The 13,276-nt window shown below is 37.4% G+C and overlaps 1 protein-coding gene across 1 annotated transcript; it reads right to left on the bottom strand.

Moving 5' to 3' along the window:
- Positions 1–229: 229 nt before the first annotated feature.
- On the bottom strand, positions 230–11,506 carry LOC121897672 (ras-related and estrogen-regulated growth inhibitor-like protein). Its single transcript, XM_042412334.1, has 5 exons — positions 10,638–11,506; positions 6,797–6,853; positions 6,097–6,170; positions 3,407–3,555; positions 230–2,082 (listed from the first exon to the last, which is right to left on the bottom strand). The coding sequence occupies exons 1-5, from the start codon at positions 10,687–10,689 to the stop codon at positions 1,797–1,799; spliced, it is 618 nt and encodes a 205-aa protein (XP_042268268.1). The 5' UTR covers positions 10,690–11,506; the 3' UTR covers positions 230–1,796.
- Between the last annotated feature and the right edge of the window lie 1,770 nt (positions 11,507–13,276).

Genomic DNA, 13,276 nt, shown 5'->3' with positions numbered 1-13,276 from the left:
ATGACTCTGTTTTGGAGGCTAAAAAATTTAGTATAACAATGGCCAGTTTCTCACTTTTCCTGCGCAACTGCCTCCAAACCTACTATTTTTAGCAGTTACACACAGGAAATTCCTCTTTCCTGGAGGCTTTAGAGAAATGCCTTCTCTCACGATCATCTAATTAAAGTTAAGCTGAGAGCGAAACGGCAGCCGCTCTCAAGAACTAAAACAGGCATCTTATTAAGCAATGTTTAACTTTAATTTCCTCTGGAGCAGCCAGTGTTTTTACAGTATTTACAAAAAGGAACATTCATCTAAAAAAACACACTGCATGCATGAACTTAATTTTCATGATGTGTGGTACATTCTTTCTTGACAGCATCATGGTGATATAACTGGATATAAGAAGAAGAAGAACAGCACGGAAATCAAATGAGTTCATGCCCGTAATTGGTATGATAGTTTTATAGAGTTTGAAAGTCTTGAGTTCACACTGTCTCTCAATTCCTCTGATTATAAGAAAAATGAAATAAACACCAAAATGAATTAGCCAATAAATATACACAGTACACAACTGTACCAGATGACATGATTACATACATTTCTGCGCTTGTGAATGATGATAAATGATGCCTTCGGTCATGGCTATCTTATATATATATGAGATATTACAATCCATATTATATGTCCTTCAACTATTAACAAACACAATGGCTTCCAAAGAGTAGCATTACAGTGAAAAAATAGAAATATGTCTATAAAAAGTTCATTAAAGTGGCAGTAAAATGCATCAAAACTGGCTTTTTTCACCTTGTGTAAGACATTACACTTTCTGCTGAGAAGCATGCTGCACAACAGTGAACTGAAGGGACGTTTTTCCTCACATTACTATGCAGACATTTACACATTTTCAACAGTGATGGTACTGTACAATAGACTGAACCAATCACAGTGCACAACTGCAATGAGATGCTTGAAGTACGGCTTGAATGTGGCATCTTCAAAGATCATATATAATGTTGATATTTTCACTCAGCATGCCGCATATCAGTAGGAATTGTTAGTAAATCTAAGTTCACACTGTGAGCACATCGACGAGGGAGTTTCAGGGGGAACTATGTGAATGTTCAACACGTGTGTTGATTTAAGAAAGTTGGCTTGAGTTTCAGTGTCACTGGCTAATCGACAGCTAATCAGACTGACATGCCTCTGTGTTGAGTCTTGGAGTTTCTGTCTGAATAGTGCAAGACGGAGGAGAAGCAAATCAAAGCTTCCCAGTTTTATACAGTTTGTAAATGAAAAAAGCAACAAACCTGCAAGAAATTATGTTCAGAAAGCAGCTGCATTTATTCTTGGTGTCAACAGTAGGTTTTGCTATTTTACTTCAATACTTTGTGAATTCCTGCTGCTGTACCAAAAACATGAAGTAATGAAGTCTTATTTTCTTACTGTTTAATCACATATTTTCTGATTTGAATCATAATTTTGATCATTTTAGGCCATATTAATGCTATGACTCACTGATGAAAACACTGAACACTAATGCATTTGAGAAGTTTGGCGTATTTTGCTGAATAACTCATCAAAGCAATTTAACATATGAAAGTCAATGTTAAAAGCAGCAAAACTATGAAAAACTAAACTTTCCTCTGTACATTTTGTAGTTGCAGCCTTAGAGACACAACCCCATCCTTTCACATAATTATCCATGTTGCTCACAGTGTGAACACAGCCTTGACGCAGCATGTGACCTCTCGGCCAGTTCCCTTTAATATGGGTCCATTTACACAATCTCTAACAGTCCCTCTATGGAACCATCACACTGACTTCCTCCTCTTGCCAAACACATTGTTAATGAGCTTGGCCATAGACTTAGACCCGCTGTAGCGGCGTCGGTCGGCACGATACTTCAGGTGGTCCATGACCTGCCGGATGAGCTGGGTGAAGAGGCCGGCGATGTCCTGGTAGCTCTCGGCTGCTGAGACCTCCTGGAAGTGACAGTGGTTCTCCTGTGCGAGGCAGCGGCCTTCGTCCTCTCGCACCTGCCGGGCGTGACACAGGTCCTGCTTGTTACCCACCAGACAGACAGGAACCCCTACCTCCCTGAAACAGAGACATACTCTTCTGATTAATGTGGACTGCTGAAAAAAATCTAGAATCAACCTCATGTGTGTCTTTCTGTGATGATATACAGTATCATCAGTTCAATTTTACAGAGAAAAAAAGTCTCTGGTGTCAAGAAGTTTAAGTATTTTGTTTAGTTTATTTTGGTTACTTTCAACTTATACAACTCAAATACACATGTAAATAAATTATAAATAATAATCAGTCATTACTTTTGAAGCAATGACAAACCAAAGCAAGTTTATACTGACTGAAAATGTGTCAGCTGAAGACTATGATTATTACACTTTTTTAAATTCATTATTTTGTACAGATCCCTTTATATTTATACACTGAAAATGAAAGAAAGAAGAGGTTATATAGCACTTATATAGAGAGGTAAATAGCACTTCTACTGGACCGTATCTGTTTTAAAAACTTGCTATAAACTTTTTTTTACCTGTGCAAATTTGTAATTTTATGCTTCATACTTTAAATGCTGAGAATGTATAGTATCCTAGCTCTACTTTACATCTCTCATGTATTCTTCAATAATAATTATTTTCATTATCAATGAATCTGTCAATTATTTTACCAATTAATCAATTAGTTGTTTGGTCTATAAAATGAAAGAAAATTATGAAAAATGTTACTGATTCCTAAAGCCCAAATGTGTGTTTAAAAGTCTTCTTTTGTCCTGACTAGTAACCCACAACCAAAGATATTCAGTTTAAAGGATCAGTGTGTAAGATTTAGTGCCATCTAGTGGTGAGGTTGCAGATTGCAACCAACTGGACACCCCCCCCTTCCCCTCCCCCTCCTCTTCCAAGCATGTAGGAGAGTCTATGGCGGTCGCGAAACACATGAAAGGCCCTCTCACAGCCAGTGTTTGGTTTGTCCGTTTTGGACTACTGTAGAACATGGCGGTGCAACATGGCGGACTCCATGGAAGAGGACCTGCTCCCTATGCAGATATAAAGGGCTCATTCTAAGGTGACAAAAACATAATGATTCTTATTTTCAGTTGATTATACACTGATAAAAACATACTTATGAATATTATATTCCATTTCTGCCAAGTTCATTCCTCTAGAACGCTAGAACACACTGCACCTTTAAGACTAAAGAAACCAGGAAATATGAACTTTTGAAAATTTTATATAAAAATATCACCAGAAACTGATATAACAGGATCTCTGATTCTCTAATCCACCAATTCTCCACTTTCTGAGACCCAGCAGTGACTTGTAGGATAGCAAGTCTCCCCTCTGTCTACACTCTCATTCACGTCGTAATAAAATACCCTCACTGTGATGCTTCTGACCCTTTGCAGTTGTCCGTGCGTGCCTCTCGAATCTGCTGCAGGATGTTCTTGGCGTTGATGAAGGAAGTGCGGTCGCTGATATTGTAGACCACCACAAAACCGTCTGCCCAGTCCACTGGCTCCTCCAGTATACACCTGGCCTCTGAGCTCTGCCAAGGACAACACATGAATTTACTCCTGAATATATTCTGTATGGCTTGTTTTGTTCTTTTAGAAGTTATTAACTAATCAACAAGAGGTTTAGATCGGCTACTTGGCAGTTTGGTACTTTTGGTCACCGTCAGCTTTGGGAATCAAATATATAAATGCTAAATAGGGGGACTTGAACCAGCATTAAAGGACGGGTTGTATTTAAATGTGTATTTAAAAGTTTATTTGAGGCTAATATGAAGCTTCAGCTGTCCAAATGAGTCAAATCAAGTAGATATCTTCCAGGATTTCAGTCTTTTTAGTGCCAGAGTCCCTCTTTTTGTTACTATACTTCCACCGCAGCTCAACAGGGAAACACTGTCCGAGGAAACACAAAAAGGGTTTACAGTTTACAGTCTTTTTGATGCTAAAAAAACGTGGCAGATGTGGCAGATATCCACTTGATGTGACTAACTCAGACTGCTGAAGCCTCATATAAGCTTCAGATAAACTTTTAAATGTATTTTTTTAACACAAAATGACTGTGTGAACACACTGTGGATTTTGGCCTCCGTCACTTACATTGAAAGCACATTTCAAGGGGATCTTTTAACAGCCAGTATGAACAGGAGGAATGATTACAGCGACGAAAACCTCTTTCAGCGTTCATATGGGGACCTGACTGTTGATTTAAGACAGAATTGAAAAATTGTGAACCTATCTTTTAAGTGTTACGGTGGCAAAGCATATGCTGAGAATGATTTTAACAAATATAATGACAAATTTTAAAATGGATCACACAAAGATTTTTCTTTTTTATTTCCTAAAATATGTGACAATGTAAAATAAATTACTTCTTATTGGCAGGCAGAATACGTCATATGGTCGTATGGCCCCCATACACAGTTTAACCACTCTTCTAAATCAGCGTGGGACATATATTAAACTGCCGGTAACCATAGCAACATTACTTCTGCTTGTTGCTATGTTACCAGATTATTCCAGCTGCTGAAGCGGACTTAACCATGAGTTTAACTGACCACAAACAAACTTTTAAAGATGGCAATCGTTACAAAACATACCTTTTTTTTCTTGATGGTCTATATAATAATGCACAGCAACGCGTTCTGATACAGAAAATAACGGACTTGGTCAACAACTAGTGCATTATTTTCTCATGTAGGACACTTTGTTGTGTTCTTTATCTCACTAATCTGCCCGAGCAACATTGCTTATAGTTAATTCTGTTCAAAAAGGTGATTCAGCTTTAATTTATGACATATCAGGAATATATTCAAGCTAGAACCTCACAGTATTCACTACATTACCTTCTGTATGTACTGTGTGGTAAGTATACTGTGTATTACACTTCTTCCAGAGCTGTTTTTACTGCTGTTCTTCCCTGAACAACATGTGCAGAACAAGAATAGGACGAAGTTTTAGTGACCTTGAGGAGAGGTAAACAGTGCAGGAGGGACGAGGAGCCCGAGGACATGTCTGAGCCCTCAACACTGTAAAAACCCACTCATCCTTCTCGCTTTATTGACTCCACAGTTTCTTTGTGCACCATAGGTCAGAAGAGCAGGACATCGACAGTGTTACAGTGAGTTTAACCGATAAACACAATGACCAGCTCTTGTTCTGCTGAGCCTGAGGGTATTCCAATAAAACACTAACTTTGTAGTAAAAGTCCTCTTTGGTCTTGTTAAAGGAGAAGTAGGCAGGTTGGTGTGGCTCTTTTCTTCAAAGACACAGCCATTGCCACACATCGCCTCGGGATACTCTCATAAATCCCCTTGGATTCCCGACTTTATGTGCAGGACGAATCGTACACGTGCCGACCCAAGGTAAATATCTGACCACAGTTCATTCCAGGTCATGAGCGTGAACCGCTGTTTTCCCGGCAGCCTGGAGTCGGTCCAGTGTTTTACTGTTGTTATGTGAGACCCTTGTAGCTCCAGAACCAGACATTACTATGTTTTTGCCAAAGAGTTTTATCATATTTGGTGGATTCAGAAAATTCTACCATACTTGGGCTTTAAAAAGTCTTTCAACAACAGTGGATAAACTGAAAGATAACGCTAATTATGGGAGAGCTTCACTTGGCCCTCGACTAGCTGGAGATGGCAGGCTTTTCCTCAACAGTGAGGATTTGTAGACATTTTATATTGACAATGATGTCATCATAGGGAAAATTAATGTTAATTAATGTGGAGATCTGGCCTCTAACTGTTGACAATCATTCAAACTGTATATTAAATTTACCTTCATAAGGATTACTTTGGTGTACACTAGGTTCTTGGAAAACGTCAGTCAGATACTCGTTGGTTAAACATACTGTACTGTGTTCCTTTTTAGGGTCAACCATGCATGCAAGGCAGGAAGCACTGAGTATATTTCCACCCCCATCTGATGCAATGTAAGAGGGAACAAAGAACTCTGGGCTCTGCTTTTCCAATTAAAAACAAAATAAAATTAACAAAATAACAAAATATATAGTTAACCTATCCTATTTTAAGTTTAGATAGCTTAGCAATATTAGGTGTGTTGTGATGTTGTACCTGAGAGCAGGGGTCAAAAACTTCCAGATTCAGCTGCCTGCCATCGATCGACAACCTTTTATGGTAAAGGGAATCTGCAAAGAGGATTAGAAATGGTCAAAAATAAATAACCTTGCAATATTGATTAAAAATATTGGGTGATGTACATTAATCTAATTTTGTGTGTTTTGTACTCTGTTGTTTTTTTTAATCATGTATAAATTTATAGATATGCTACATGTATGTTTTGTTTGGAATTTTTGTCAACTTGAGTTTAACTTGGCTTGACAGATACAATGTTAGAAATAGTAAAATAACAGGAGATGTATTCTGATGTATTATATAATTAACAATTTTAGTGAGATTAACAGATTAACATTAACAGAAATTAGACCAGAAATTCATCTGTGTCTTGAAGGAATAGTTTAACATTTTGGGAAACATGTTTATTTATTTTGTCAACAGTTAGGTAAGAAGATTGATAACAGCCAGAGAGAGTGGTATCAATCTTCTCATCTAACTCACAGCAAAAAAGCAATTAAGCTTAATTCCCAAAATGTCAAACTATTATCTTTAAACCCATGGATGCTCAGATAAAATGTATGCACCTCTAAGTGACTGAAGCAGCAACATCGGTGATGTCTGCTGATAAACTCTGTGCTCCGGGATCAAAACCAAATCCTCACCAAAGTTTCATTTCATCAAATCTGGAAACACTTACTGGCATTTGAGGCATATTCGCCGATGAAGCGTCTGGTCAGGAACCGCACAAGGACAGCTGGAGGAAACAGACGAAATTGAAAACAACTAAGTGAATCATGGCATCATTACACTCATCCCTCACAGGTGGCAGCAGTGGGGAGAAAATGACTCTCATTCACTCCTGCAGGCTCAACACCGTGCCAACAGTCTCTAGGACTGGAGGGGTGAAACTGTAGCCTCACATTAAAGAGGCTGCATGGCTTTACTGGAAGGTCTGTGTGCATATTTGGCAAGAGGAATGGTTATATTTCCCCTCTGTTTCGCCTCCAGAATGCGAGCAATACATAAAACTGACTGTGTGAGCCAGTTTTGGTCCCACAGACAATCAGTTTCAATTAAAGGCTGAAGTTTCAAGTGCTGAACCCTGGAGCACTGTTGCTGATGGTGGTCATGGGCCTCTGGAGGGGTTATACTTAGGCTATAGAGACACATAAATATGGACACAGAGTGAAACAGGTGCAGGGAATTCACACACGCCTTCTTAAAAAAGCAAAGGCAATGAAACATGCAAGACATTAAGACCCATTAGCAAATATTTTTGGGACATTTCTTCATGCTAAAATTGATTTATTTGGAGAGCAGTGAACAAAACAGCATAGCAATAGCAATAAGTAAAAGCAGCAAAAGGCAGAAAAAAACATACAGGACGCACACGTGCACACACAGCATCTCCACAGTAACAACTCTGCTTCACTGCCACGCAGCGAGACTGGGGATGTCCCATTGTTTTATGAAGCTCTTACACAGCAAGGAGCCAGTCAGTCTTAACCACCACCACAGAGATTGAATACTGATACATGCAACAAGACGCCAGGCAGCAACAAAGGTCCTATAACTTCCACCTTTGCGTGCCTCAACAGCATTTTTCACTACAAGTTTAAAAATACAACGTGGAATGTGCTTGACCTTGCAGATTTCAGGTACGGTCACATTAACTGTTGAAAGTCCTGGAAACATTTTACTTGAAGTTCCCATTTTTAGCACTTACAGTCTGTGTATAAACTGTTATAATAAATGGCATATAACACACTATAATGTAGTTGTAATCAGATATAAGTGTTTAATTAATTAAACATTTATTTAACTTAATTAAATTATTTGTCAGCAACTATAACTCCTCCTCTGGGCATCCATAACTTGATGCTGATGTATAACGAATGACATTTGTAATAATATAAAATATGTCTTCATAAGAGAAGTTATAATGGTTGACACTAAGTGGTTACTTAAAAATGTCATTATATCTGTTAATGGTTACTTTATATGTTAGAGACCATTTATTAAATGTTTTTATTGCTTATAAACACTAAATATGGGGACTTAAAAGGCTGATCTATTTAGTCACAACATAAACTAAACCAGTGGTGGGGTATTTTAGATCGCCTACAGAAAAGAGTGCCGACTCTGATGGATAAAACCTTAATACATCTTAATTTCCTTTCTCCGGCCTAAATCAGCTCTGTGACAGATGAGTTTTAATTTTACAAAGGTCTTCCAAAGGCAGAGATTTCCTGTAATTTCATTATTTCAGTTAAACCTCAACGTCTGAAGCCAATAAATCATTTTTTCTTGTTATGTAACATGAAACTGAAATCCATGGTGAAAAGGGAAGTTTAACTTACATGAAAACATGCAGCTAGTTAGCTTAGCTTAACATCCTCAAACTAGCTAAATCAGCCTTTAAAGATGATTTTTTTATTTTTTAATTTTTTCACTTTTTTCACTTTAGGACCAGTTTTTCTTAGACTGCTGTTTTTAAGGTCAAGAACAACCTAATCACCAGAACAAAACACTGGCATTGAACATTTCTGCAAACCACGGATACGTTGAATGTCTATGTTTCAATGTTGGCCATAATAATGATGTTTTATGATGTGGCAACGCTATGGTTAAGGTCTGGTTAGCTTTAGGCACAAAGACCACTTGGTTAGGATTAGGGAAAGATCATGGTTTGGGTTAAAATAAAATAAAAAATAAAATAAAAACAGCTGCGTGCGTCCCGACGTCTCACTAAAAACACCTGGTTTTGTCAGTTGAAACAGGAAGCGGGCATTGTTTTCGAGGTGGTCTTGATCTGTGCTCTCTGCTGATTTCCAACTTTCTGCCAAGAAACTTCCTAACCATCCACCGACCCCTCCTCCTCCTAATAAGAAAGTCAGCTCATATAGATCTCATGTGAACTACGTCACTTTAGAAATGTTGTTATGATACATACTGATGAAATGTTAATATGCTACGTATTTCACATGTTGAAGCGTAGATATTCAACGTTTCTGTGGTTTGCAGAAACGTACAATGCCAACGTTTTATTCTGGCGACCAGACTGTCAAGAATGAACTTCGAACAATGAACATTGTTAGCAGTTAGTTAGTTAGCTATAGTAACTGTATATTCGGCTACCTGCCAACACTGTAACATGTTCATCTAAGGATATATCCATAAGCCTCAGGTTTCCTTTGAGAGAATGATAGAGGAAGAAATAGAAACCAATGCCATCATTCAGATAGACCTGTACAGGTTATGATGTGTTAAAGTTACTATATGAGCAGTATCAACAGGTTTTTTGACCAGAAAGTTACAAATCTCTGGAGCTTCTGGGAAAATGTGGAGCACTTTGTTTTGTCTCAAAAAACATTCACACAGATTTCCTGGATAAATTAAATCTTAAAATCCCCCAGACAGAGCAGATCATGTTACATTATTATGTCATTCTGGACATTTAGTAAAACATCAAAACAACCGCAAACAGCATTAAGCAGTGCACCTCACCCTTTGGTCTATCTTTAATTCAATGTCCTCAATGCTGTTCAACACACATTTGGAAAGTTTTGTCTTAAATATTTATACACACTCACTCAGACATTGAGCTCAAACTGATTTTTACTCCCTTTTTTACATCTGTGGTCGACACACAGTACAGAACAGTCACTGCTTGTTGAAGGAGACTCTGATAAGACTAAATCCTCCCAAAATATGCAGGACAGGATCATACACAGATCTGTGAGATGGATTCATGTTTGCAAGTGCTCGCATCTCATATTTTCTAGCCCACCTCAGATGAGTGTGTTATTACATCTAAACAAATCACCAACCTACAGTCCCATAATTGTAATGAAACTCATTTATCTGGAGGAGAAACCAAGCGTGTTAACTCAGGTATAGCTAAAGTAATTTGTCAGTTAATTGCTTAATCGACCGGTGGAAGGTTAATCAGACAAATCTAATAATCAATTGATATCCATTTGATTTAACTTTTTTTTTTTTCTTTTCTGTTTTATATTCTTGTAACAAATTAATATCTTTGAGCTCTGGATTGTTGGTTGGACAAAACAACTTGTTTTTTTCACATCACCTTGAAATCTGAAAACTTTTGGAATATTTTCAGACATTTTGTTGACTAAATGACTAAGCGAGAAAATAATCTGCTAAAATCTGTTAGCTGCAGCAAAAAAATTAGGTGTGATGCCTTTCAGCTTCCTTTCTACTTTTCAGGAAGCTTGCTACACTTATAAGCTCCCTGCACGTAATTTTTACTCAAATAAATGTAAACAAGTCTAACACTACTGTTGTTCTGTTTCAATATACAATATAAGGTAAAGGTAATACTAAAACAGCTATTTATTATGCACCAAAATAATATATTTACCTTTTGAAAGACTCTTGCACACTGTCAGCACAGATCAATAGCAGCTTACAGCATTTTTAAAATGCATCATATACAGTACAGTGATGTTGACTGATGAACCAGAGGTATTTTTTTCTTTAGCTGTTGAAAATAAAAACCACTTCTAGCCTCTCACCTGATTTCCCAGCCCCCTGGCTTCCCAGCAGGGCCAGCTTGATGTCGTTCATGCCTGTGGTCTGTCAGGTCCTCAGCTGGCTCTCTGGCTGCAGCTCTGTGTTGTGTCTGGTATCTGGGTTAGCGTCGGCACACTAAATGCTCCTAACAGTCCAGGCTGGATGGGAATACAGGACTGCCCCCCTCTCTTTTTTCTCTTCAAAGGGCTGTTTCACTTTTTAAAGCCAGAGGGAGAGGCGAGAGGGGAAAACAAGCACCCCCCCTCCTCTTTCTCTCTCTCGCTCTCTGTCCTTGCTCTCTCTCGATCACCTCTCTTTTCTCTGTCCCTCTGTTTTCTCTCTCTCTCTATTCTGTACCCAGCATATCTCTCTCTCTACCCTCCTTTTGCCCTCAATACATGTTTTACTTCTTTCTGTCCTTTCTTGCGCCTATGTATCTGCCTTTTTCTGTCTCTTCTCCCTCCTACAGAGAGATTACTCAAAGGTCATGACTGTGTAAACCTACTGTGTGCTGTTCCTTCTCTTGTAACTATGGTCTGGATGCCATCTATGGATATGTATGCTATTCTTCATAATCTTATGGAAGCCCATTCATGCCAGGAAAAGAAAAAGTGGAACAAATGAAAGGTTAGGAATGATAAATATATATATAACTCATGTTATGTCAAAAATATGAGAAATATGAGAGTCAAATTAATACTTTAGACAGATGTGATGCCACCTGAATTCCAACATCATGAGGAACGTATCTGCAAAGTTGCAAAATGTACAAACAAAACCTATCTGCAAAATCCAAAATGTAAGTAATGCATGATTAACATTTTTTTGTGGTTGTAATGGTACCAAAATCCTGCACATTGTATCCAGTCAAATTGAGGAGACACTACTGTAAGTTAAATTTATGACATAAAAAGTCACATTTTTGACTTACTAATTCAAAATAATGAGATTTAGAAGAGCAAATTTACAGATACTGAGTAAAAATCAGAACTTTTCAAGTCAAAATTATAAGACAGTTTTGACTTACTATAATGATTTTAATATAAAACTTTAATATAATATAAAAAATAAGTATAATATAAATGTTTTGACTTATTATCTGATAACTATTACTTAGTATTTCTCTTACTATGTAATAATCTTTACTTGAAAAGTAAAAAGTTTGAATTATCTTAAAATTTATGACTTTGTGTCTCACAATTTTCAGCCCTGTCTCCCATGTACTACTAATGATATGTAATAACTGCAAATACATTTACAGAGAACATTATGCCACCTTACCTTACATCTTTATCAACACAATAAGAAAATATTTTAATGAACATACCTGCAATCTTGCAAAATATTCATACTGATCATATCTGCAAATCATCCACTGATAATGTATTTTATTTGTTTTTCCTAGTTTAGTATATGCTCTTGCAATATGAGATAAGAAGTTTTTTATGGTTATGTTTTGGCACTCAAAGCACTTTTTTAAGGGTTAAGTATTGAGGAAAATCACTGACTTGAGGTGTGAGACACAATGAGTTTATTAACATTTAACAAAAAACTACAATGTTTTCTTGACTTTAACCAAAGTGTTCAAATGTGGGATGCGAACCCCGGTCTCTGGTGTTAAAGTCCTTCATTTTGTACAGACTCAGTAAGTTAAAATCACTACTTGTAATATAAAAATATGACTTAATTTCCCATAATTATAACCTTATAATATATTATTTATTTACTTATTTATTTATTTATCTTTCACAACGTTTCATCTTTTTTTTTTCTTTCTGGCAGAAATGAGCTTCCATATAATGTGGCTTCTTATTCAGTTAAAATCAAGAAAGCGGCATCTTTATTTCCTTAGGTGGCAGAGTTATTGTTGACCTCTCTGTGATAAGATCTGACAACATCCTGCTGAGTCCAGTGTTAATAAAACTCTGGCTTGAAGAAAAAGTCATTTTACTAAAATAGTTTGATGTATTTTCATGAAGGGAAGGCAGTGATATGATGGGGAAAAAATGTTGATGACTTTGGTTACGTACTTTATCATCCATACAGTCCCAGCTCACCAGACTGAAGCAATGTAGTAAAGTCAGGGCTTGGGGTATGGTGTAAAAGCAAAACCATGAGTGGGCCTGCAATAAAAACACTGATTAGAGCATCAGTCATATTCGACATCAAACTGAATAGATTCAGAGAAGCAATCCATCTCCTTCAGCTTCAGCCGCCACACAAAATGTGGCACATACAGCCAATAAATCATCTTGCAGTAGCTTCGATTTCACAGACACAAACATGAGCCAACAAAAGGAATATTCTTTAGACTAAAAACACATTTTTTGTTCCCCCCTCACCCCTCTCACGTGCTTGTTCTGGGCATTTTGGGCCCATTTCCAAACTGGCTCCATTTGATCTTGTATCTGTTTGCGTGCAAAGTCAGTGACCCTTTTCCAAAAGAAAGCTTTATTTTTACCCTCGTCTTTAGAGAGGGATAGCATGACTTGCCTTGGTGTTAACAGCATTTCACACAAAAAAATTACAGCACTGTTTTAAGCCTCAATTTGGGGTTGGTTTAGTCTATTTACATAGTTTCTTTATGATTAGAATGGTTGGATTGAATACCCCAGAATTTAGGATTGTGAGGCCCAGTCCT

The sequence above is a fragment of the Thunnus maccoyii genome, chromosome 5 (assembly GCF_910596095.1).
Source record: "Thunnus maccoyii chromosome 5, fThuMac1.1, whole genome shotgun sequence".
Lineage (NCBI taxonomy): Eukaryota > Metazoa > Chordata > Actinopteri > Scombriformes > Scombridae > Thunnus > Thunnus maccoyii.
This window is presented reverse-complemented; position numbering and strand designations above follow the sequence as displayed.